The 26,482-nt window shown below is 42.0% G+C and overlaps 1 protein-coding gene across 5 annotated transcripts in view; it reads right to left on the bottom strand.

Moving 5' to 3' along the window:
* GRK5 (G protein-coupled receptor kinase 5) overlaps positions 1-26,482 on the bottom strand; it is a 175,432-nt gene that overhangs the window by 35,065 nt on the left and 113,885 nt on the right. For all 5 annotated transcript variants that reach the window (XM_080597411.1, XM_080597412.1, XM_080597413.1 and 2 more), the window contains 2 exons: positions 18,665-18,742; positions 714-814 (listed from right to left, as the gene is read on the bottom strand). In XM_080597411.1, the coding sequence (XP_080453537.1) occupies positions 714-814; positions 18,665-18,742 (179 nt within the window). The remainder of the gene's footprint in view (positions 1-713; positions 815-18,664; positions 18,743-26,482) is intronic.

Below are 26,482 nucleotides of genomic sequence, written 5' to 3'. Positions count from 1 at the left end.
CCATTACATCACCCAGGGAAAACAAACTGTGCTCAGCCAGAAACCACATGGGCCAGCTTGTGATGATCCCTCCTTTTCATATTTTTGTTGGTTTATGATCTACTGGCGTGAACATACTCGGGTCAGTACTTGCAAATGCAGATCGCATACCTGGAGCTTTAGAACATAATAGTACAAATCGCCTCTCCGCTACAAAACCTGATAAGCCTTTTCCCAGACAAAGGATGAAATAATGCACGTACGTTTGAACTCCGCAGACAGACAGAAAGCATTAAAAAAGCTCCATTCTCCTGCTGAAGATTTTCTGGAAAAGCCATGCAGAGCAAGTTTGCACATTCCTCTGTCTAAATGGACTGTATAGCCACTTAATTTTTATTCATTTTGAAACAGAGATGTTTTCTTTGGATACATTAGCATTGTAGCTCTTTTCACACGGCATGAAATCCATGGCTGGTTTACTTGGCTAGAACACTCTGTCAAATACCTGAAACACTAAGTGCCTGTGTGTAGTGTATATAATGGCATGGAAATATTTATTATATTTCGTTCAGATGAAATGACTTCACTCCTTGTCAGTTATGCCTCTAGGATTATGAACATAAACTGAAGATACATGCCTTGGATTCAAATTGCAATTTCTCTCTTTACCTGTCACTGTCTTTACAAGCTGCTGACTGCAGCCGTGTGGTCTTTGGATATCAAGTTATACTTACTTTGTACAGTGAGAGAATAGCTCTTTGCAGGGGCTGTTTTCGAGTTTTTCCTCTGTCTGTTGGATAAGATCTTGACTGACTTCTGGAACGAAGGCTGGAGACTGGGGGGAGAACAGAGGGGCACATTATCTCTGTGACGAGGTGCAGATTCTCTTCTGTTAGCATGTAAAAGACACATTCATTATTTATTCCCTGCACTGCTTCAATTCAATTCCAGCGGTTGTGTAAAAGCAAAGGAGCTTTACGTCAAACAGCAGTAAAATAGGATACCGTGGTAACTCACTCCACATTCCACTCTATCCTCATACTGCTTTTCTGCCTTCTCCTGTACCTTCACCTCCTTGCCCAGCCTCATGAATATTCAAGACCCACTCCTTGCCAATTCTTTGAACTGCTCCCTCGCATCCCATGAAAAATGTGCTGGCCTGAACTGTGTACCGACCATTCTCTTAAACAAAAGAGAATTTGCTCAGTGTTTTCACTTCATTGATGATTCATTGTGCTGTCTGAAAAATCCATCTTCCATCTTTTTTCTTTCTCTCTCTCTTTTTTTTTTTTTTTTTTAACTATCAAGATTTCAAAGGAAAACAAGAGTGGAGCATTTGTATTTATTGATTTATATATAAATAACATAAGAAGATGCTTGCAAAAGTGTCCGGACACTTTAATTCGTCATTAGAAGGACAGGTTTAAAATAATCACTTCAAAAAGGAGCTATGCCAACCAAGCACATAAACTCTTTTCATCCTCTCCTCCCTTCAGAGAGACTGTACATTCAGCCCCCTCAAAAAGCCCTGGTAAGAGGTCTTTTGCTGTGTGCCTCCATGGTTAACCAGTTCAGGACCTTTGGGACTAATTATCTATAAAGACAGTTTTTAGGCAGCCCACGTTCTCACTCATTAAAAGTACACAGTAATTATATAAAGAAGTGTATATGCATGCATGTGTGAGTGTCTGTGTGTTGTGTACACCTATTTCAAGGCATTTCTCCCATTCACACAAAAGCCCCTTCCTATAATCAAAAGGATTTTGACATTTTCAGTATGCCCAACCGTAGACGACAAAAAAAAAAATAAAATAAAAAAATCTTTCCTTGCAGAAGACACAGCACTTGGTAAGGTTCCCCATCCATGGCCGTGACCACCAGATGTGCTGAGTGGGTGGGTCACAGAGCATCATCAGTCATTCCTGGCCAGATGTTCTCATTAACTCACCCTTAGTTAGAGATATCTTGGCAGGCACTGCAGTGCATTGCAGGCAAAGTTCAAAAACACTGGGAATGAGGACGGAGGAAGGGGCAGAGGTGGAACCGGAGAAAATCTCCAGCATGGTGAAAGCTGAATTAAGCCTTTTATCTTTTTCTTCCCAGTGCTGAAATGTGAATATGAGCCTGTTGTGACAAGAAAAAGTAAGTTTGTTCCACTTGAATGTTTTTTAATAGGGCCATGGTTTACAGAACTGTCTGTGCACGCTGCGTAAGGCAGTCTCGCTATTTAACCTTGAAAGACAATCTGCAGAGCATGCTGGATATCTTTGACCTCGCTGAAAAATTTCCTCATTTCCGCCATATATTTATCCATTTCCTCAGATACATCCACTGTTAATCACAGGCAGAGCATATCGGTAATAATTAAGAAGTCTCACAGTTTCTTGATGGGCAGATGAGCCCCCATATTATGGGGCTGAGAACCGTGGAGCACATCTCAGTTTTAGCTCAAGAGAGTAAGGAGAGGCAAGAAGAGTGAAGCACAGAAAGGAGAAATAAACCCCCAAAGTCCTTTTCTCGAGTCCTACAGCTGCAGGATTGAAACTATAGGGAAAAAAGAAAAAAAAAGAAGAAAGGAAAAAAACAAAAATGCTTTTTAAGGAATATTCAGATAGGAACCAAAGCCTAATGACTAGCAGCATTTCAGCTGATTTGAGCTAGGAACCATATGAACGAATACCCCTAGTTTGTGCATTTCATAGTGAATGGGGTATGCTATACAAGCTCCTCTGCAACCCAAAGCTTGCACGCGGCTGCGTGAGTCTGCTGTTCTGACACAGTTATTTTGAACACCTCTCTGATTTAAAGGGTACAGAAAAAATGCTGAACTCTGCAGTCTTCATACTTATGTGGATCGGGAGTGTCGTTTTCTGGTCTGAAAGGAGCCATACTTCAGAAAAAAAATGATATTAGGGCCTCTAAATGTAGTTGCTACCAGTAAAATCTAGGATTTGTTCTAGATTTATAGGTCAAAATTGGGAATCAAATCTAACTATTAACCCCCTAAACTAAAATAATTAGACACTTAGACCAAGTGACTTGATTCTTCCAGGTGCTAGGCCACTTCATTCCCCATTGGCTTAACTGGGAGGTAAGATGCCTTGGTGTTAGTGTTGTAGACTCTGCACACAAGTATTACTAATGGGCAGCAGATCCACACACAAATTTACCAAACAGTAGCTTGCTTATGTTGCCATCCCCTAAAGTCCCCGGAGCTTTGAAAAAAATCCTTTTTACTCTAGTCCCAAATTACAAATAAAAGGTCCTCACTGTGGACAGATTTGGACATTCTGTGTGCCTCTTCCCCTTTCCCATATGTCTGTGTCCTCTCAGCTGCCAATGTTACAGCAATAATTCCATCAAATTTTGTCTGAGATCAACGTGCATTTGAAAAAAAAATCTAAACATTAGCTAAATCTTTTTCATAAAAGAGAAACAAAATTCTTATAGAGAAAGGGGAGAAGAATGAATGAAAGAGGCTGTAAGACAATTTGGGAAGTACTTAAAAATGGCACGAACTGATTCCTCTCTCCACATTTGTGGGAGATACAGTCACCACTTGGTTTTTCAAAACCACTCATTGCTGACCTTTGAATCTTTGCTTCCTCTGAACAAATCAAGAGCAAGTTAACAATATCAAGGTAAGTAAAGACACACAAATACACTGACATTCTTGTACATGGGCTAGAGCCTTCCAGTGCAGAGCAAACACTTCACTAGACCACTTAATTTTCTGTAAGAGAAAACACTTTTATCTCAGGCCGATCATTTCCAAGGGTTCTGTAGGTGCAGCAGGACAGGGACTGTCATTACGCAGCCTTTCATGTTCAGAGCAGAGTGGGGACAGATTCCTCACATGTACGGGGTGAGCATACCCAGCCCTGTCCAACCCTGCCCAGAGTCCTAGGGAGTCTTTATACGACCCTTCCTGAGGTTTTCCCTCAGACCCCACTGTTCCCACTGCCCCCATTAAATAACCCTTTCTCTGTTTTGAGTACTGTGCATACCTACAGCCTGCAGATGTTAAAACAAAACCAGAAACTATTGCAAACCCAAACCCAGCCCACCAACCTACTTTCGCTCCCCTGGAGAACAATTAGGAAGTGCAGGTTATGAGCACAGGCAAGCATTTGGATCCCAAGAGCAAAATCATCCAAAGGTAATACTTTGGCCACTTAAGGAAGAAAAAGTTGCTTCTTCTCAGGGGACGTGCAAAAGATTTCTGGAGCCCCGATGCCATGGTTATAAGCACTGTTCTCCTACTGCATTGTGGGTCCTGGCTGTAAAAGCAGGCTTGGCTTTCACAGGGGAACAGACACCTTTCTGAACGTATTAAATGTCCTGCAGCAGCTAGGAGAGCCACACACCTCCTTTAAGACATCTGAGCTTGGGACAAAGGATTTTCTGCTAACTCCCCAGAAACACCTGCAGAAACCTGTTACATTCCCTTGTATTCAAAACAAAACACCGAGTAGTTTTTAACAACTATGATCTTTTATTTTCCCTGACTATTCTATTTCCTGAAGGCAAAGAAAGTGATTTTGATCTCGCTTACACTAATGTAAATCAGAAATGAAGCCAACCAAGTCAACAGAGTAACACCAGGGTAAAGCTAACGGGACTGAAACCATATTCATGGCCCAAGACTCTGGCACTGCAAAAAGTACTTAAATTGATCCAACAACAAATTTTTCTCTCATCAGGTTACCTTTCTTTTTGACCAGCCAGTTTAATAAAAGGCCAAAATCCCAAACTGCTTTCACCAGCTTTTAACCAGAATCTCCTGTCTCCTGTATCTTCTCACATACGGTCAGAAACTGAAAACCTTCTTATATTTATTTTGTCAGTAAAGCAACATCTCAGTTTATGATGCCCTCATTTAATTTCTCAGAAAAAAATGCAGCTAGGAATTGGATTGGTGTCCATCCAGAAAACCGGACAGGGATACACGGTTACCTCTGAGTGCCAGGAAATACTCCGAGAAAAAAATCTGCACTTCTAAATTTTTTTTTTCTGATTTATAAGACAAAAGACGGTCTCCCAGTTGCTCTTCCATTTCCAGAAATGGCTTGAAAACTGCCGAGATGTCACACGCTAGTTCAAAGTTGGTTGGGATCATATCCACAAAAGGCTGGAGATCACTGTTCCTTCCAAACCCGACCTGCACGACACTTTTCGCGCCTTGCCAAGGGGTTGGCTGCAGCTTCTCACCGTTCCTCCCCTCTTCACTAGGAAGCGATGACAGACAGACAGCGCACTGGCGAGGTCTGAAGCTGCGTGCAGTATCTCCTGTGTCACCCATAAACTGCAAGTTCTTGGTGGGTGCAGAGGGCACCACAACGAGAACACGGCCTGGTTTGTCCTGCATTGCCAGGCGCAGCTGTGTGCGTGCTGCATCTGTAACCAGCCCTCTCACCGCGCTCGGCGCCTCACTGAAGGTACCAAAAAGAGGCGAAATCTGATTTAGCCTCACATGAAAGCTTCCTGGCTGCAGAGCTCCCCATTACCTGTTATTTTAAGTGTCACGTTGTATCATGATACTTTAAAATGTAAACTTTCCTTTTTGACAGCTCTGTGAGTTTTGCCGCAGGCTACCTCACTCAGCCCGTCAGCCCCTCAGCCTTCAGTGAACAGGACAGAAAACAAGTAAGCCTCCTTCCAGGACCTTCCCTATGCCTTTGACATGGTGCTTGCAACACTTCTCATGGTACTTACACTTCCCTGACGGTGGGGAGGACACCTGACCTTTCAACAATCAAAATCGGCTCATCAGGCTCATTATAAAACAAGCTGAAACACTGGCAGTGCCAAGGGAGGCATTCGGGAAACCTCTTACAATTTTACTTTTCCCTTAAAACGTGTTATTTGTTCTAATTTTTCCTTGAGATAGAACTGCCAAATCATTGAAATGGGTGACTTCAGTCCAGATGTGGTGCCTCGAAGTCTGTGGAAGTGAAAGCAGCCAGCCAGCTAGCTGCTGTAAAAGTATTTTCCTGCTAACTCCGTCAGTTAGGGTTTGCCTTTCTGAAACCAGGGTGGGGTGAGCAGCAGGTGTCTGGGTGTAACCAACTCCAATTATTTCCAGTAACTGCATGGAGCCCAGAGCAGATCCTTAGGAACAAGAATCTACTTTGTGAAAGAACAGTCCTGCTTCAAAGACAGTTCTCAATCACCACGGTCTCCTACAAAAAGAAATAGACTGCAGAACCCTGAGCTTTGGCTAACTGTTCAGATCACAAAAAGGGATAGCAATGACTTTGGTCAGACTGACATTGCAACAAACAGAACAGATATTTACTACAGAGGGATAATGGTAATACTTTAGCCTTACACAGTGCTTTTCTTCCAAGAACCTCAAAACATTAAAACTTTGTTGCATGACTAAGTCCTCACGAGGCAATAGGTGGCAATCTCACAGTACTTTAAGGAAGAGCGAGCGGAAGAACAGGGTGGTTAAGAGTTGTGTTTTGCAGAAGTGTTGGTCTGTGACCGAAATCAAAGAAGTCTCACTGAGATAAGTGGAAACTAGAGATGCTCAGATTCCTCAAATCAGTCAATCTGTAGCTTGCAATTACTGAAAAAAGAAATAGAAACCTAGAAATACAGGTTTGCATTTTCTACCAACTCTTGCCAGTGGATGTGAGTCATCATAGTATCTTAAAACACGACTGTTCATCACTGCCAAAATGATATGGACCAGGAAGATACCACACTTAGAGTGAACAGACTTCGTACTAACTTTGTGGTTATAAATACAACTGCTCTCCCTGCAAGTTTCAGACATGCAGCCATGATATTGAAATGATATGAATTATTTTAAAAGTCACTTGCATAAAACAAACAATGTGCAGCATATGTTATGTCTCAGGTTATGAAAACATTCCACAACAAACTAGCTTAAAACAATTAAAAATGTTTCAGTCAATGGACAAAAGTTCAAGCTGTAACTTCTCTTGATCTGTCTCCAAGCACTTTTGTCTTAATGATATGTGTATTGTCAGTGGTTGACAGCAATTTTCCAGATATAATCTCTTTGCAAATCTCTACATGGATTTGCTACCAGCGGAGACCTCAAAACTATGGAAGGATCAGGCTGAAATGAACTTTGTTGTGAGGTGATGCACGACATGATGACTTTGTACACAAAAGCCTGGAAATACTGGCTTCACCCCGTTGTTCCCCAGATGCCTGAGGAAGGCTCGGCTAGCAGGGCGAGTAGTTTCCAGGACTGGTAGCACGGGTGTGACTATCGGTGGTGACTGCCCTCAGTCCTTTGAGGCTAAAACTCACAAAGAGTCATAAGGAGGGCTGTAACCAAAGTGGCTACTGAAAAAAGGAGACTAGGTAGATGTATGTAAGTCACCCTGGCGGCTGCCAGAGGCATCTCCTCCTGTGCTGGGCTGGGGAAGGCCAGCGGCAGCTGAGGTTCGGCCGGAGCCTGGGAAGCAGTGGCCACGCAGCTGGTGAAAGACAGAGGGGAAGCGTGAAGGGACTGACGGTGAGAAACGCAGGGGAAGGCAGAGAAGGGGACATAGAGCAGAGTCTTGGTGGTAGTTTGATTTTGGGAAGCCCAGGTTAGGCACGTTTCGACCTGGTGAGGGAAAGGTTGCAGCACTATCACAGCACACGCAGTCTCCTGACTCTTTTTGGTGTTATGCCCAAAAATATTGGAACATTCTTTTTTCTTGCCCTGTGTCTGATCTTGTCTGCTCATACTTAGCTGTATTTGTAGTAAGCAGCCAATTTTACATCAGGAGCAGCTGCAACATTTTAAGTAATCAACTTCTGCATTTTCTTTTCCTTTTTTTTTCCTACCACAAAGTCATCTGGGTCTGTATGAGGCAAACCAGTAAAGCACAAGGCTTCATAATTCCAGGATATTTTCTTTGAGATGACAGATGAAGGAATTGGCAGTGAGGCTGATGGGGAGTATGGAGAGCAGCTGTATTATTAGTAGCTATTTATCTATTAATAACGTGTGCAGACATTATACCTGAGAATGGGGGGCCCATAGTGCCAGGCACTGCTTACAAAGCTCCCAGTGCAAACCAATCACACTAGCCCTGGGAATGGGAACACACGAAATACCTCACCCAGGATTATAAAAGTGGGTCATTGGCCCACTCTTCTAAAATGCAGCCTGGTGCTGTGTCTCTGAGACAAATGGCAGTCCCAGTGCTGGGGGCGGGATGACTTGCTGGTAGCTAAATGAAGCAAATCAGCAGCGCCTATCAACTGTGGGGTTTGTTTTGTAACTGCAAACCGATCTGGAGCCATGATGAATCTGTTTTCCCTCATATTCTACTGAGCTATCAAAACATTTGTTGACACAGAAACATACAATGGCTGAAGACAATAGAGCCCTCAGCAAACAGCTGAACATGTTCTTCTGCCTGGAGGGGTTGTGTTAATCCATCACAAAACGCCAACAACCTCAGTTTATGAACTTACTTACTGCAGCGGACATGCTCTAGCTCCAGGCAGACTTGCTTGCTCCAGACTCCCTGGGGTGCCTCTTGGGCCTCAGCAAACCCACGGGTAAGGAAAGGAGAAGTTTCCTCTCTGGGGTTCCAGCACCCTTCCTCTTTGATGCTGGGGTACAAGTTGCAGTTTTGAACTATTGAGAACTTAGCAGCCACTGTGGTGTCCTTTCTGACAAGTGCTAGGAAAATATGCAAAGCATTTTTCATGGTTCTCCTGTTACTCACCAACAGGCTCTGCTATCTAGCCGTACCTCCTTGTTCCCATGCTCAGGAGACCTTTCTGTAGCTGCTATCATTGAAAACAAAATGCTACTTTCTAGAAACCACATTTCTGCTCCTGATGGTGGCAAACAAGTAACTGCTATGCAAATAGTATGAGTCAAAATGTTTCCCAAATACAGATCTTCAGTCCAAAGAGTGGTTTCATTGGAATGTTAAATTCTTTGATTTGGAGAATTTTGGGGCATAACCACAACATCCATTTCAGACCAACAAAAGAAGGGAAAAGATTGCCTAGATCAAGAAGGAGAAATTTCCTCCTGGCTCCTATAGGTGACCAGAGGAAATCTTAAACACTCAAAGCCTCACAGAAGTACTTTTGAAATAACAGAATTTCTCATGGGGCAAAATTTAGTTGTCTCGTCAGCTTCTTTTGCAAGTCCTACCATCAGCTCCAGGCTTTATACTCTTCAATTAAATACAAACACTCACCGCAATCACAACCAGCTATGGGGTTTTTGGTACAGCTTACGTTAAGAACATAAACTGGTCACCACGGAAGCTCTGCTTTTAACTTCAATTAGTGCTAAACTGGGCCTCACAAGAAGTGCTTAGCAAGATATTTTTCAATATCTTTAAACCCTAGTCCTTCTCCACCCATACGGTTTTAAACACTTTGAAAACTTGCTTATAGAGGTGTCTTTACTCCTAAATAACTTTTCTTTCTTTATGTATACACAAAGCTTTATTGTTTTAGGGGTACTCATAAACTAGCCAGCTGAAGTTGTTTTATATAAACTTGTTTTTAAGTGAGGGAAGGGAATGTATATATGAATTCTTGTTGCCTTTTTCCCCTTTTAAAAGAATTTTACTAACAGATTAAGGTATGAAAACAGATGAACTAACCAGTGCCAGTAGCTGTCAGTAGGATGAGGAGGCTAGCTTGAGAAACAGAGTAGAAAAGAAGACTAATACTAGCCAAAATTAGGCTACTCACGCAGTCCTGGAAGTGTCATTAGTTCAGAAGGTAACATCTTTTTTTAGCAACCCAGCTGAACCATTGCCCTAGTGCATTACTACAAGCAGGCAGACGTTTGATCAAGCATTTTTGGAAACGAATAGTGCTCTCAACATTAGTGGCAAAAAAAGACAGGTCAATTTTGAAAGCTTCTGTTCTCAGAAGGTTTCTTCCCTGGTCATGTGTGCTTAATACGTTTGGATAGCATCCAATGTCCAGCCTCTTATCAGAACCTTTCTACCTTTTAACGTCCTCCCTCACTGATGGATAGCCTAAACATTAGCAAGCAACCTTATGTTGCAATAGTCTTAGTTTGGCTTCCTCTGGTAAACCAAATGTCATTTGTTCCATTAAAAAAATCCCTCTATCTATAAACACACATTTACAACCTCAACATTATTGAATGGCTTTCTTGCAGAAAAACAAACAGATCCCTGCTTGAATTCACTCTTCTGAAATATAAGCCTGCAAACATGACTAACCCTTCCCTTGCAAGCCATCCTCACACTGAAGTCCATGATCTATTTGCTTTGGATGAAGGTAACTCATGCATAGAGACCTAAGCCAGGTTGCACTTAAGTCAGTGGCTGTCGTGCTCTATCAGTTGCAGTGGGGATTTTGCAGAATTTGACCTCACCTTTTTAGGCCAAAATCCTGGGGAAACACCTGAATGAAGAGATGAAAATTCAACAGAGAGTTTGGGAAGGCCTTGAAAAGGATTAAGAAGTGAATTAAATAAACATCACATCAGTCAGGAAAGAGCAGACTACTCGCAGAAAGACTGGAAACACCCAGGAAAGCAAACAAAATCTATCTTGCACAGCTAAAAACAGGGCATTCCCTAATCACCTGTGTCACACGATCCATTAACAATCATATAGTAATTGCCTTCAGCAAAGAATTGAGAGGGAAGACATTTATTGTAGGAGATGACATACTGTTTGCAGTGGCATTTTCCACTCTTCCTCTGCTTTTCTTGTGGGACAAACAGCATCTGTGCTAGGATAATAAATTTGCTATATGCTTGATTTTTGACTCAGGTCAGACTCTAGCTTGATTAAATAAAACAAATTAACTTACAAGCTGAGGCTTGGCATGCAGGTTAAGTGAGTTTTGTAAGTGTAGTTGCATTACTGAAGAAAAAAAAAGGAATAGTTTGAAGTGCCACATTTCCATAACTTAAATGTTCTGGTTACTTCTAAAATACATTCATAGTCAACAGATTAATTTTTTTTGGAAATAATTCTGTTTTTCCAGAATCCTAATTCTCTACTGTTAGGGAACCATATGAGGAATAGGGTATGTTTAACTTCCATTTTCATCATGTGTCTCTTTATCCTCTTCTTTGTTGAGGTCAAGTGCACAGTTGCCTGCTACTGCTTGAGCTTAGCACAATAAATCAAATAAATGTCTCAAAAAGACATTTGTTGACCCCTTCTACTTTTAGCTTCAGAAACCCAAAGCTGAAACAACCAAGAAGATTGCTGCAAGTTGCAGTGGGTGCACTGAACTGCTGTGGAGGACTAACAAAGGACTCCTGTACAGCTGAGAAACTGCCCACAGAAATTTGTGTGGATATGCCATGCAATGTCATTTAATGTGTTCTGCATTACACTCAGAGTGCCATTCACCTCACTTCACTTTAATCATCTGAAAAATGAGACCCTCAAAGTCACTCTGGGCTCCTCATCTCTCCTGTCTAAATGCCTGTCCATGTTTGGACCAGCCAAGTTTACACTGCATGTGTTGGGAGTGCAAGAAACCAGACTCACCAAAGGTCTATTTTATTGTCATTTTGCGCAAATGCACAAAAGTTACCTCCTGCAGATTGCTTGGATGTCTTACAAGGCAGTGTTTCAGACAGCTGGAAAAGGCTGATTCCTTTTTCCCATGTGGACACATGTTTCAGATAGAAGAGGCTGTATCTGGAGAAGCTGAATGAACCTAAAGGCTTAGAATTAACTTCTCTGGCCATTCGATAAGCCACATGAACTGAATATAAGCGATGAGGGGTATGCAGATGGGATAAGGAAAAGATAACCCCTTGAAAAAGACAGGAGGAAATTATAATGAGCATATTCATTAGCCAAGGGCAGACAAGTACATCCTTTCAGTTCTCAGATAATCCTGAGCAGGCTGCTCTTTATTTGCAGAGTGTCCTCAGCCTTTTCAGATGCCCTGGCTAGTCTCCGAGAGGAGTCATAGCAGCCTGGGGGGCCTGCCCTCCCTCAGCAGACAGATGTGAGCCAGGTTTACATGTGTGGTTGACACGAATTAGCTGAAGCAAGTTTCCATTTTCCAAAGGGTCAAGTCAGAGTATTTCCAGCAAACACAGGGCAGCTATAACGCTTTTGCCCACTGACCAATGATTTTCCTGACCACAAATGACAAACAGTTAAGAAGCGTCTGCTCCACATGAGAGTTGTGAACTTGGGAGCGTAACCTCTCCAAAATGACAGGGAAGGAAAAGCAGAGCTTCAGCTAATAACACTGCTTAGGATAAAACCAGTGTGGTTAATGACCCCAGACCAAGCCTTCAACCAGCCTGAGCAAGTGCACTGTGAATGCAGCCCTCCTTAAATCTACGGGACAAGGCTCAGAGGACTGCTCAAGGACCTATTCTGGGGAAGTGTCACCAGGATAGAGCAGACTCCGTGTTGTTTCCATGAGGCTGTTGTGCAGTTTGGCACCATTGCAAGAGACAGAAATGCTCAGTAAGTGTTTAGTTAACTAACATTTGTATTATAAACAGTGGGTAAAGGATGAGGAAATAGGACTTGAAGAAACCGTGAGAAAATGTCTTTTAGTCTGAGACCACAGCAAAGGAACTCCTAATCAAGGCAACACTGTGATTTTTTGGATTCCTCTGACACACCATATTACAGCCTGGCTGCAGTGACAGAAGAATGCTTATTAAAATAAATTCTGATTAGAAAGCATTAATTTGAGTAACAAGGTTGCTGTTCCGCTGCTCAGATATTTTCCCAGAATTGAACTTTGGAAAGATGAGCTGAGAAGGGTACTTTCCTGGACTAAGACATAGTGATCAGCAGAGATATTGATCGCGCTGTCTCTGTAACAACAACAAGAATTATCTATTGATTTCTCTGGAGACTGGATTATGTATTGATTATGCTAGCTGCAAAGCAAAGGCCTAAGTAATGCTATCATCTGTGGCTAAAATGGTGCCTGTAGAGTAGTGAAGTCAATAGAACGGGGAGATGAGAAATCCATTGAGTCACAAGGTAAAGTCCCAGGGCAATTAATTAAATGGCAAAACTCTCCATGGCTCAAGTAAGGCCAAGATTTCTACTTAAGTATTTAGCATCCTGAAAGGTCTCTTAATAGGAACCCAAAGGACGCAGTGAATAACATTTTGAGTGAGTAAATAATTCTAGCCCACCCTATGTCCAAGTAACACATTGTATACAGACAGGCACTTCATTCTTTTCATACTTCAATTGGGTCCTTAATGAAATGCATAGAGTTTAAAAAAAATTGAAAACTAGCTCTGAAGATAGTGCTTGGACCAAGCCTTAAGGGACCATTCACAGTAGCCAGTGAAAAGCAGTATTGTGTTGACCTTTTATCACCAAGATAATAAGCTTACAGGGGACAGAGATGACTTGCTGGATATAAGTTGAATCTGTACAAGAAACGTAACAATGTAGAAAAGAGTCCCAGAAGGCTTTCTTTTCAAAACACAAAGCCTCTCTCACATGAAACTCTGCAGATTGCTTTACAGAAGCTTAATGTTGTTTTCTTTTTTTTTTTTTTTTCTTTTTCTTTCAGAGCTTCACTTACAGTGACATTCAGCTTTTATTTGGCCACTTCAATAACTAATTATAATGTCTTCCCTAGAAGGCATTTAGTAAAACTAAACAGTTAGAGGAAGAGGTCTCAGCACTTGAATCCGATTCCTGGTACGGTATGACCTGCCCTTCCACAAATGGGATTCAGCCAGAACTATTAAGAAGTGATGCATGAAACTTTCCTTATGGGAGATGGAAGCCTTTAGTGATCAGAGAAGATGACTCACTCAGAAGCATAAGTGCCGAAGTTTGCATTTATTTTCATGATGAAAATAGGAAGGGGAAAAGAAATGTCAAGGAGAGAGCAACGGGAGGAAAAGCTCCTTGGCATCAAGATTAAAGCTATGGTGTGCAAAAAGAAAACAACTTTCTGGCAATATACAGAGCTGAGAAAGAGTGTTTGTGAGTGAGAGTCTGGACTCAGCTGCATTACTTTGTCCAGTAGAAGGGTTCAGAAAAAATTTTAATTTCATCTCACCCATATTACATAGATATTTTCTTCTCCAGAAGGAACTGACATAAGAGAAGAGCACTTTTTAACCAGTAGACAAGTGGAATGCCAGGCTCTGCTGATCAGCTAGTTTCCCTTTCATAGGACTTTTCCCACCCTTCCTTATCCTATAATTGTTCATAAAAACAAAGACATATTTTCATTTAGCAAAATACCCATTGCTCTGCTTAGACTGGAGTAAGGAGGTTGTTGCTGCATCCAGCTAACCTTTTGCAGAAAAGAAAGACATTGAAAATGTGGTCTTTATACTGTGCATTTCCTGGAGGAAAGGAGATGGAACAGGATTTCAGATAAGAAAACTAATGCTGTTGCTGTTCTTCATATTCTGTGAAGCATATTAATGGGCATAACAATACACATTAGACATCCTATTCAGTAACATTTTTAGTACCCAGCTGAGTCCATATATAAACTGTAATGGCATATGGAGACTGTGTTAATAGCCATTTTGAATCAATTTAGTTTTATACAGTGTCTCTCAAAGTATCTCAAGGTGCTTGCTTTACGGAAAAAGAAAACAATGTATTAGTGATTTAGTAGAGTAAGGCATGGTGGCTTTCAGGCAGGAAGGCAAAATTGCTGCACACAGATGTATAACTCTAATTTAAGAGCAGTACAAAGGTAAGCATATCTCTTTGCTCTTGCAGTACCAGAAGAAGCCAGGTAATGAAGGCAGGCTGGGTCCGGTTAAACTCAACTGTTCCACGAAGCACTGAGGGCTTTTCTATTTACAGACAGAACTGGAACTTAAATCTGAAACATTCCCACTCAACTGTTGAGATTAGGAAAAGTCAGGAAAGAAATATTTGTGACCAATTCATTTTAGCAGTTTTACCATCGTATTTCACAACCTCAGAAATTTTAGACTTCCTGTGGGTTGGACTTTTGCCCTACAGGCTTATTAAGTCAAGAAGGCGGCTTTAAGTGCCTTTTTCATGGAAACTGTTAAAGCCTCCTTTGAAGAAGCAAGCCTGCAGTCAAGAAATCTTGATGTTGCCAGTGTGGCAACTATTGTGTTGCTTCTGTAAGGCAAAGGCAGCCTGTGGGTGGGTTTCCCTTCGGATCACAGCACTGAGGTGGCACATGCCTCATAGGGCACAAGACTGTTCCTGTTGACAGATGAGGCCCTCTCACCACTGCTCGTCCCCACATAGCCTTGAAAGTGGCCTAATGAAAGTGGGACCTGCTTGGAGAAGTAACCTAACACTTTTTCAGAGCATGTGTCAAGGGTGGTGGGTGTCTTCGCCCGCCTCTTCTGTGGGTTTTCTATCTTCTGTTCACCATTCAGGCAAAGTTGCTCAGGAAGCCATAGAAAAGCTTCTCTCTTGGCATCATTACTGTGACAATCACATGTAGGCCTTACATTTCCCTCCCATCAAATAGTTCAGAATGGTCTGTTGGATATGGATGTTTCAATGCACTTTTGACAAGAGAGAGGGAATATTGATGTCTTCCTAGAGAAGCAACAGGGACTTACCTCTGCATGGAGGCCCTGCCTCCCCTTTTTTCCCAAATGAGTTCCTACATGCCATTTCTCCAAGAGGCCTAAAACACCTGTTTCCCTTTCCAGGTGCCAGGACATGCTCAGAGTTTGTCGTCGCTGTCACCTGTAGGTCAGGGGAACCATGGAAGCCTGACCCACAGACACCATCCATGGTGTCAGTCATGACAAAGGACTGTAAGGTCTCTTCTCAACTACCTCAGTGAGTGCACAGGGGCTGCCCAGGATGTTAAAGCAGTGCAGAGCCTGAGTTGTGCTTATATGAAAAAGTCCCTCCCTGCTCAGCCATCTCGATAAGCACTGAGCTTGTTTAGCTCCCTCAGGACTGATGCCGAATGCTCTCACTAGAGCTGTCCATATGGGCACTCACTGCTCCCACACGCCTGAGTTTCCTGACTGCAGCACTGTGTAGTAACACCTCACAGAGAGCAACTACACGAGCCACGTGAGGTTGTAAGTGCTGGTGTGATGTCTACTCATCTGGGGAAATGTTTTCTTTCTCTTTCTGCTGTGCAAGTAGTATATGTTTTATTAAATAAAGCACATGTTCCTATGCAAATGAATGCATTTTAGAATGATGATACGCTGACACATTGTATGTTAAATATGTATGACATTTTAAAAACTAAGTAGGAACTAAAAATCATTTATAAATATTAAAGAGCTTGAAGTCTACTTTTTGTTTTGATTTTGCTTCTGATCCTGCACCCTGGGAAAAATACTCCTCACATTATAAGACTGAATTGTCTGTCCAAGAGCTAAACCTATCATTTTATTCTATCAGTCAAGCTGTATGTCACACTATTTTTGTATCAAGACAATGAGGTTCTTTGAAGCACAGACACACACCTACTTAAAAGAAATATTCCTCTGAAAGCAGAAGGCTTTGGAATCAGTGGCTTTTTGTATCTTTCAAGGGACTGATAGCTAAATGGGGAAATGTGGCATCTAATGAAAAGATGATTTCTTTGCTGGCCAAGATGATATTTCATAAGGACATTTGGATCCAGATTCAGCCCTCTTGACTGCAAGTATCTAAACTGGCTTTGAATCACTCACCTCTAACGGCTTAGAGGACCTCTGTCCTTTGGAGGTTCTTACCTCTCTTTCTAGGCTAGAAAGGAGAGTAAGGATCTGAACTCCTAATCTGAGTACCTTAGTTAGGTAACTAGAATGAAATGGCATAATCCAGACATTGCTCTATATATTCATGCATTTGTTGTGGGGGAGACCTGTGTTAGAAAAACTAGTAGTCAACCCATTGCTATGGCACAGTCAACCTTGCCTCTAGGAAGTGTTTTCTGCTACACACAGAATGGTTTAAACATTCTTCTGAGAAGCAGCAGAAGTTTCCCGTTAAGAAAAAAAAATGCAACACTGAAATTAGAGCATAATCACTAGGGAGCCAGTATTAGATTACAACAGAAGGAGCATAACTTTGTGTTCCTTTCTGCCCTAAGACTTTAAGGTAATTTGCAGACACCACAGAAGTTTCAGAACAGACTGAGCCCATTTTAAGTACTGAGAAATCAGGCATGCAGGTCAAACCTGAAGTGTAGAGCGTGGCAGAGAATGGAAACTCCAGCTCTGAAGTCCCAGTCCTTTTATTTTCCTGCAACACCACCATTTTGTCTTGATGAAGAAGAAACCGGTCTCAGCCTGGTCCTCACTGCACAGTCCTTGACCTCACTAAATTACTCCATGTGCTTCTGCTGCACTATGGGGCTTCTGGTAAATGGATGGGGATGGCAGGAGCACAATGGGACAGCTCTGAAGGGTTTTGGCATCTGGAAACCTGCACCAAGACCAGCTGCACTTAGCTGAAGCTAAACAGCACTGTCCTGTCACTACACTATCCATGATACCAGCAAAATGCCTTTCTCCATTTCCCAGTGAGGACTGGAGCAGTGGGAAACATTTTCCCTCTGTATTTTTTCCTCTTTCCTCTGGAATTTTAAGACAAATGGTCACCTCAGTGGATGAAAACCAGTAGAACTTCATGGCCCTAATGAATGGGCAGCAGGAACTTATACTGGCAGTGCTAAATGGCTGCACATGAAACTAGCCAGGCTCAGTAAATGAAACCAGATCCCAAAATGCAGTCTGAGATAACTGAAAGTATGCACTGAAATTTATTGTAGGAAAATGACTGGAAAAAAAAAAAAAAAGTGGTCTGCTCTGCCCCTGCACCTCCAAAACATATTGTACTATTTAAACGCTTCAGAAAGACATCTGCCAAAAATGCAATTCATTTTCCTGAAGGTCAAATGTATTTCACTTGTAAAAAAACATTGAAGCAGTGATTGTACATCTTGGTTACTCTTATGAAAGCAACTTAGGAAAAATCCTAGGATTGTTCTTGTGTTTGAAGTTGGATGTTTATTGCTTACTGGCAGTGACTTTAGTGCAAAGGTTAAATGCGGCCAGCAAATGATCGAACCCCAAAAGGGTAAGTCCCAGTGCAGCCTGTCCAAAATTCCTGCAGCGAATCCGTAGTTCTGTTCGGAGTGCCACCCTGTGGACAAAGCTGCGACCATGAGCTCCTTTCCTTCTGACAGCCCAGAGATGCCACAGTCAGGAACTGCCAGGGGTGGAAACAAGAACTGACGATATCACCTCTCAGCTCCAAAACACGTCGCACAATTTCAATCTTGTATGCTCGTGGTTACCCTGGGGTAACTGGTGGGGGGAGGAATGGGACTGCTGTACCAACACAGTGGTTTTTATCAAAGACCATCTCTGCTGGTGCTTTCTACACAGCCGTATATGAAATGTCACTGCTTTTGAACCAGATAGGAAATAAGTGGGGCACCTGTTGATAACAGCTGCGAAGGTGTCTTCCAATACAGCACAGATGTAGAGCTTCACATGTAACGAAGAGATCAGAGAAGCCCCCTGCTCATCCTCAGATGAATTAAGCTCCTAGTAAACTCAAGTGCATCCTTAAAAACCAATTTGTGGATTGAAATACATTTTTTTTCTCTCTGACTGTTTGTATAAGACTTGCAGCTTTATACACTGGAGATTGCCACCATAAATTTTAGGACTCTAAAATTATATTACATAGCTTATAACAACCTTGTTTAGAAAAGGTGTGCCTTGCAGCATTCCTTCAGTAACACCACTTTGGCTGCCCCTTACCTCTGGGGTGAGGTATTTCATCATGATTTCCTTTCCTTTCTCTCCCAGCTTTTCATCTGGAGCAATTTCATACTCTGCCTGGAACAGATATAAAGAAATTGTCAATATTTGCACTCATATTTCAGCAGTATAACTTCATTTTGGATATGGCCTTAACTGAACACTCTGTCTGAAGAATCTGGAGAATAAATACCATTTTCTGATGGAAGTAAAACCCGTACGCACAATCCAACTAAAACTATATTTTGAACAAACCCTACTGATATGCTTTCTGAGAGGATGTCTCTTAATTAACACCATAAAATTTAATTCCTGTATATTTTATAGACTTGCCAAGACAGTGTTCAGAAAGCACCCAGTAACTAGAGACATCAACTTTTTGGTTTTTGTTTAAAGGGAAGGTGTATATAAAAGGTAACATTATTTCTTGCAGTAGTAAAGAAGGTGATTTTTTGTTAATTCTTGCCACGGTGGTATTTCAAGAACCAAGTGAATTCCTTTAGTAGATTGTCTTTTTGGAATAATGGGTCATTCCTACTAATTTACATCTTCCCCTTGGTGTAGAACTCCTTCTGCACAGCAGAAAGATTTCTCCATCACTTTTGGTGATCCCGGACTCAGCCCCTCCAGAAGGCAGATTTGAGAGCTGCTTTCTTAAGCAAATTTCTCAGGATGCAAATAAAGCAAAGTATTATTTGTGTACCACTAAGACATGAATCACTTTAAAGTTTTGTAATCATGGAAGGCATTCGAAGAAAAAACTTGCTGCGTGGAGTTCCAGTTACTAAATGATAAAGATAAATTCTTAGAGACATTCCGACTTGGCACTGCCCAGGGTACAAAGCTTTAGCCTTAGGATCAAAAGATTTTCCAAGAAAAAAAGTCAGCCTAGCAGTTTTCATGACTGCTCGTATTAGAAAAAGGTTCCCAGAAAATCCTGCCAAACCAATTAAGTAACCTGGTCCAGTACAAGCTGTTTGAGATGATAAATGAGGAGGAAGTTAAGAAAAAAAAAAAGGTAAATCAGACTGAACTGGCAAACACTTGGAAGAACAAGCTTCAGAACCATTGCCCGCTCAAAGACATATGCACTGCTGTGACTTTGATACAATAAATCTGAAGGAAGGCTGTAATGGATACCCTAGCCAAGCAGACCCAGGAATGACATGAAAACCACAATGTAGTAATAATACTACTACCCGTCTATCTGGCCAGTGCTGATTTAGCTATTGTAGCTTAAGTCTAAAGCTATGTATTTATACATATACTTAGCAGGTTGCTTGAACAGTCTAGAATTACGATCTGATTTGGTTTGGGAAATGACAGTGACCGCAAAAAAAAAAATAAAAAAAAATATGCATTGCTGATGAAAAATGTACTGAAAGCTAAAATCCACAAGAGCAGCACTTCTCTTTTAGTGGCCATTTTGGGGATGAACCGATTATGTTCTCATAAAACTTATTACAAGGGTTTAAAAAAACATCTTTCATCCAATTTCCTGTCCTTTTAGATGGTATCTAAATATGGGTCATTTCAGCTCTTAAAGCATGGATGCTCTCAACTGTTTATGGGATCTTGACAGAAATTTTCTCCGTGAGTCGTTGCTAGGGCATAAAGCAATGGCAAGGGTAACAGAAAGAACAATTTTTTGAAAGGTCAGAGTTGCATCTGCTTTTGGTCTTTACAGATTATGGTTAGGTTCATACACAGACTAGGAGTTTTTCCTCTAAAACAAAACTGAAATAATATCTTTTAAGAGAAGATAATTGTATTTAAGCATAACTTTTTGTGCAGGAGGCTGCCAAAAAAGAACTCCTTAGCATTGCCTTGACATGGAAGCATCTAGAGGATCTGCTGAGTCCTCAACTCAATGTTACTTACAAATTACTCAATAATGACCAGTTTTCTCTCCTTCAATTGTTTAGACTGTGAATATTCTGCCATACTATTCTGAAAAGGCCAAAAGAAGTTGGGCTAATAGATTTCTTAATGGATCTGTGTCCATTACCTAAAGCTAGTCAGAGAGGCTACGTCAGTTTGAGTCCTGCAGGATGGATTTGAAATGCCAAATAAGCGTGTATGTACAGTAAGTGCCTGGCAAGTATCAACGCCTTCTTCTGGAGATGGATTTGTGCAAATAGAGGATGACCACACCTGGAAGTTAAATGCTAACACAAGAAGCTAGCTTATATAAGTGGAGAAATGTGAGTTTCTCAAATAGGTCACAAATTTGGATACAATATCTCATGCGTTTGGACTGCTCCATAATAGTGGTGTCCACGTACCAATATGGGTCAAAGTGCTTCAGTAATCTCTTGACAGAATGCCCCGCTGAAGATACTATTTGGCAATGCAAATCTTTGACAACAGCAGTCACCAAGGGTTTTATGTCAGGACTGCAAGCGGTATATCTAATGCTTTGTCCTACACTGGACAAAAGCAAACTTTCCATAAAGTTCTCATCTTTCTCTTCAAGTGACATGGTTACTACTACTCATTATATCCAGTGGTGAATATACAGACCCCATATAAGCAACATCTGATACAAAACACAACAGATAGTTTGCTTTGGATCCTGGTAATATATTAACCAGGTAATATATTGATATATTAAATTAAAATTAATATCCTGGAAATATATTAATGCTAGTAAATAAAAACTAATTCAAAGTCATCATCTGCACTTGAAGTACATCATAAGGTTGTCAAAAATTCAGTTTCCTTTTGCCAGAGATATTGCATTTATATCCCATCAGAATTGTAAAACAGTAAGCAAATCAGGACAAACCTGAAGAAGACAGAATTTTACCGGGAATTGGATCAGTGTTTCAAAATGCACTTCCTGATGGGATTCAACATATGCAGAGATAAAAGCACATGCACACACATACACACAGTGCCTAACTCTATCTCAAAATAGTTGGGAAGGAATAAAAAGAAAGTTCAATTATACTTGCTTTTGACATTCTCAGAAGATGCTACAGGATGGCGGTAAAGGTAGGAAGTGACAGACAAATGAAGGTGTGAAAAGGAACTATAAACTCTAACTGTGAACAGTGTTGATTTCACTGTAGCTCAAATACTAGAAGCCTGTTCCATTTTGTTTCTAAGTTTGTTATTATTTGTCCCTTCAGTGCCACTTTTGAGTTATTCGGCTCCAGTTATTGGTATGCTTTCAGCCATGGACTGCTACTGCGGGAAGAATTACACACATACAGACAGAGTGGCTTCCCCATGTCCCCTCTGTGCATGTCTGGGAAGCGTACCAAGGTACTTGACTCTCAATCTTGTGCTTAAATCACAAATACATCCCCTTCTTCCACAATACTCAAAAGCGCGGCTACAGTTTGAAAATCCCTAATTGCTAGAAATAACATTGTTAGCTAAAATCCACGTGGAGCAAAATATTTTCCATTATTCCTTTGATGAATCCAGGCGTGTGTTTCAAGGCTCCCACTCTGAAGTCTAATAGCTTCTCCATGCCCTAGTTAGGTCAGACAGGGCCCTATTCATAGCTCATAAAGGAGGGGAGGATTTACGATCACCCTGACTGCATGGGACGAGCTGCAGGGAAGGCTCTTCCAGCAGCCAGGCATGGCTCCTTCTGTCCAAATGGCGAGAGGATGTGGGCTGGCCGCCGTTTGTTGCTAACTTGTCTTTTGGCTCCTGCTTTGGAGGTAGTCGTTGTTTAGGTGTCTCCTGCTTCCCTAGAAGCAACCCTGGCTAAATAGACACATGGGCGTGCAAAGAGCCTCTCCCTCTGAAGCAGCCACCCTTGGGACAGGCCACACGAGGTGGGATGGGAAAATATGCTTCCACCAGGAAAAGGAGCAAAATCCAGCTGGTGGCCTTCCTTGGGATGGGGCCATGAGCTCACGAATGGCCAAGAAGGGGCTGGGGAGTGACTGCAACTAACAGACAACATTGCCAGAGCACTGAGAGAAAGAGCACTTTGGATGAAATTCTGCTCTGTTGGCTGAGGCACAGAGAGCACTGGAGGTTCACAAGAGCAACCTTAATTCTTCCACATCATTTTATCCAGTCTTTGACTTTCATCTAAACATTCTCTGAGCTCCTGAAGCTGTATGGCTTAAAACTCTGTGAAAAACGAAAAACAGAGCCTAAGGGATCACTTTGGATCCAGGTGGATTCGCACCCACAGCGGGTAGCTGCTGGTTGCCTGGTTCAGTAAGGCACAGCCACAGGATTCGGTCCCTTGAACCTAACAGGAGATGGACTTGGGAAGGGATGCTTCCACCAGAGCGGTTTCAGGCTTCTCAGTGGGAGTCAGGAGCAGGGGAGCCAGCTCCTGAGCACCTGCAGGAGGTTACTGGTGTTTTGGCCCCAATTTCATACCCTCACTTTCTCAGCTCCCTCCTCTGTTATCCTCAACTTCTCTCTGCTGCAGCGCCTGCCGTCTCCTCCCTTGGACTCCGATTTCTGCCCTGGTATTGCTGCTGTGCTCAAACAACCTCCTTGCACTTGCCTCCGCTGAGATTTAAAGTCTGTGACTGAAAATTGGAAGGCAAAAACCAAACAGCTGGGATTCATAATAACTCACATTTCTCAATGAAAAGTTAACTTGAAACCACATTTTTCATGTTTAAGTGCAGGGCAAAAAAGAGCCCTTTTGACTGTTTAAAAACACATTTTGAGTTAATGAGTTTGTTGATATCAACAAACTGGCATTTCTGATGGAAAAACCCTTGAACAGCTTTAAGGCACACATACACAGATGGTTTATATACCATGCAAGGGACTTAACCAAACGAAACCTCCCTAACAGGGAGACGCGTTTTTTACAAATGGCACTAAATGGATGCTTGTTCATCCTTTTACCCCAGATAAGGGTAATGTCTAGTGAAGCATTCAGCTGAAAATTCCACCCGAGGTGATGGTGTCCCTCACCCCCGGCCCCGGATAACATGAGCAGAAACAGCGCAGAGAGTCACCAGGGCTATTTTCCTCCACCTCATGCACTTCAATGCAAAAAATGGCAATGTCCAGGTTAGAGAGAAAATAACTTCAGGTTATGTTGTCCTTGACCAGAATTAACCATGTTCTGCTGCCAGCTCCCTCCAGTTAGACTAAATCTAGTCCGCAATAACCTGTTAAAAACCATCCCCTGAGAATGAAAATTATACATTCAGAAATGATGAGTGTGTGTAGACAAAACAGGAAAGGATTGTAGTGAGGTCTTAGGCACTCCACAAAGGGCACACCAAAGTCAGAGGAGAAGAGAGGAGAGCGAAATGTGGGGAGCTGGCCTCCCTTTTGAGGAGGGGACACAAGGGGGGGGTCCCTGCTGAAATGCCTCCTCTTGTGCTGCTGGACAGGCTGGCTGGGCAGAAAACATTGCTAATAGGTGACCTGCTCCCTGAACTGCCTCTTAGCAGGGGAAATGCATCTCCTAGCACTTTATTTTAATGCCTGTCCTTTGACGGCTACCACGCTCTGTGACGTTGCTGAAGTATTTGTAAGCACAGCAAAGTGTGCTCTGGGGCTGTGTGTGAATTCTTTGTTAAGGGCTTATGGGGAGCTGATTTAATCACAAAACAGCTCCGTTTAATGATAATAGATTATGTTTGCACAGTTCCTTCATCCGAATGGCTACATAAGAGTTTGGTGAACTACTCACGGATGATCTGCATGTTTATGTGCTCAGAGATAAGCACGCAGTGCGTATAATCACTCACGTACTCAGAGGCACAAGTTGTAACCATCGGTACTTCTTACTAGATATTTTATCTAGTAAAGTCATGAAACTGTTTGCACGATACCCACAGCAAGAGATGCCTCTCTGTCCTTATAATATTAGTGTGGCCTAGCAGGGGGGATCACCACTGCCCAGTTTCCCAGATGGACGGCCATGCTGACAGCCACTCGCTGACCCCACAGCTCCACCAGCACCCCACTGCAAGGCTCTGGGGATCTCCATTTTTATCACGTTTATCATTTAACGTGGGGACCTACAGCTTACAAACCACATATTGCTGTAGCCCATTTTACTACAGATTGTGATTTCCTGAGCACTGTTGTCAGAAGACAGGTAGAAACTTCATGTCTCTGAGCACTTTCATCTCAGTAACTGGCTGAAATTGGCCAAGGTATTCACAAGGTTTAGAGGGAACTAGCGGATGCACACCTACACACATGCAGAATGCAATGATACAAATCCTTTTTTCTTCAGAAAGCCAGCCTAACAACTGCTTAACTGTACAGACAAAAAACAAAACAAAAAAAAAAAACACCACCAGATGCTGCTAAAATTAGATTTGCAGGAGACTACATCAGACCAGGTTCCTTATTCCACCTAACAGCTGAAATAAATGTCCAGCAGAAAGGAGATTTTTTTTTTCTTTATGCACTCTGGTCTGCAAGGTCTGGCTGCAAGGTCTGGCAGCCTTTGGAAGCAAGGGGGTGAGAGAGTTCTTGCAAAACTTGGTCACACATAAGTTTGGAAATGGAAATCGTTGGTAGGTTGTTGGGTGCCTGACTCAGTTTCTGATTTCCTCCCAAGAGTCCCAGTTGCTGCTTTCTTTGCAGGCAATTGAGTTCACTGGTTAAAAAAAAAACAAAAACAAAACAAAACAAAAAAAACTAGTGAAAATCAGGAGGGATTAATTACTGGCTGCTGCACGACTTACAGCATGACCTGGTAAAGTTACCTAGCCATGCTCTTGGCTTCCCCTTCTTTTTGTAATAGAGAGGTAGACTAACTTCTCAATGCACAGAAAGCTCTCTGAGCCTTTGGTGAATAGCTAAACATTTACATCTTTTTTTTTCTTTCTCTTTTTTTTTCTTTTTTTTTCTTTTTTTTTGTTTTAATTTGATACTAAAAAAAAAAAACACAAAACGCTAAGTTTTGCTTCTCATGTTAGAAAAATAATTAAGCCAAAAGAAAGTGGAGGGTTTGGCTTTTTCTGCTCAGGGTTTGTTGCAGCAGGTGGTCTCCAAAAGGTTTCACATTCCTGGTGGTCTCAGAATAGGGCTGTAAAATCAAGCTTTTGGTCTCATTGTAGGACTTTTTTGCCTAGCATGGGATTTGGCCTGAGTCCCACTACTCACTCAACACAGTGTCACCCTGCTGGGTGAATTTCAGTAGCGATCGTCCAATTTAATGGCTATGGGCTGTGTTGCTAGACCTTAACATTGGATAATACAGGGATTTTCACAGGCTGGGAACAAACTTGTGCAGAATTTGAAATCAACAAAGGAGGCTGCTGTCAATTAGCTTTAAAAAAGAGCAAATATTCAGACCTCCACACAGCTCAACATTTTGTTCATGGAATTGATGTTTCATTAGGGCAGGCACCTCTCTAGCAGATGATGGTTGGGTGCAGGATAAACATGTTCATGGTACCCAAAATGTCCTCCTGCCCACCTGTCTTGAGCACAACCTCACAGAGCATCTGTCAGGTATGGTCCTTTCATGATCCACACTGGCTAAACCTTCCCACTGGGGAAAATCACGGCCAGCACAAGGAATATAAGGTGGAAGCTGTGACCACCCAAAACCTCTCAGAGAAACCTCTCCATAGACATGCTAATTGAAGGGTTGCCTTTTTTAGCATGCAGAAATATGAGGGTAAATGCTTCGGCTTGTCATTTAAAGCTAAACTCTACACTTTCTGCTGACATGAGGAAATCCCTAACGAGAGGATGTTGGGTATATCCCCAGAGAAGGACTATCAGTTCACATCATGAAATGAATGAATCCATGAATTCTCTAACGGCCTCTCATACCTCAGAGTCAAAGTGCTGCAATTTAGCAACGTGCGTGCCAAATGCACTTGGGAAAATGAAGTCCTCCTTTGG

The sequence above is a fragment of the Anser brachyrhynchus genome (assembly GCF_964034855.1).
Source record: "Anser brachyrhynchus genome assembly, chromosome: 6".
Classification (NCBI taxonomy): Eukaryota; Metazoa; Chordata; class Aves; order Anseriformes; family Anatidae; genus Anser; species Anser brachyrhynchus.
Note: the sequence above shows the minus strand (reverse complement) of the source record. Positions and strands in the feature narration are given on the sequence as shown.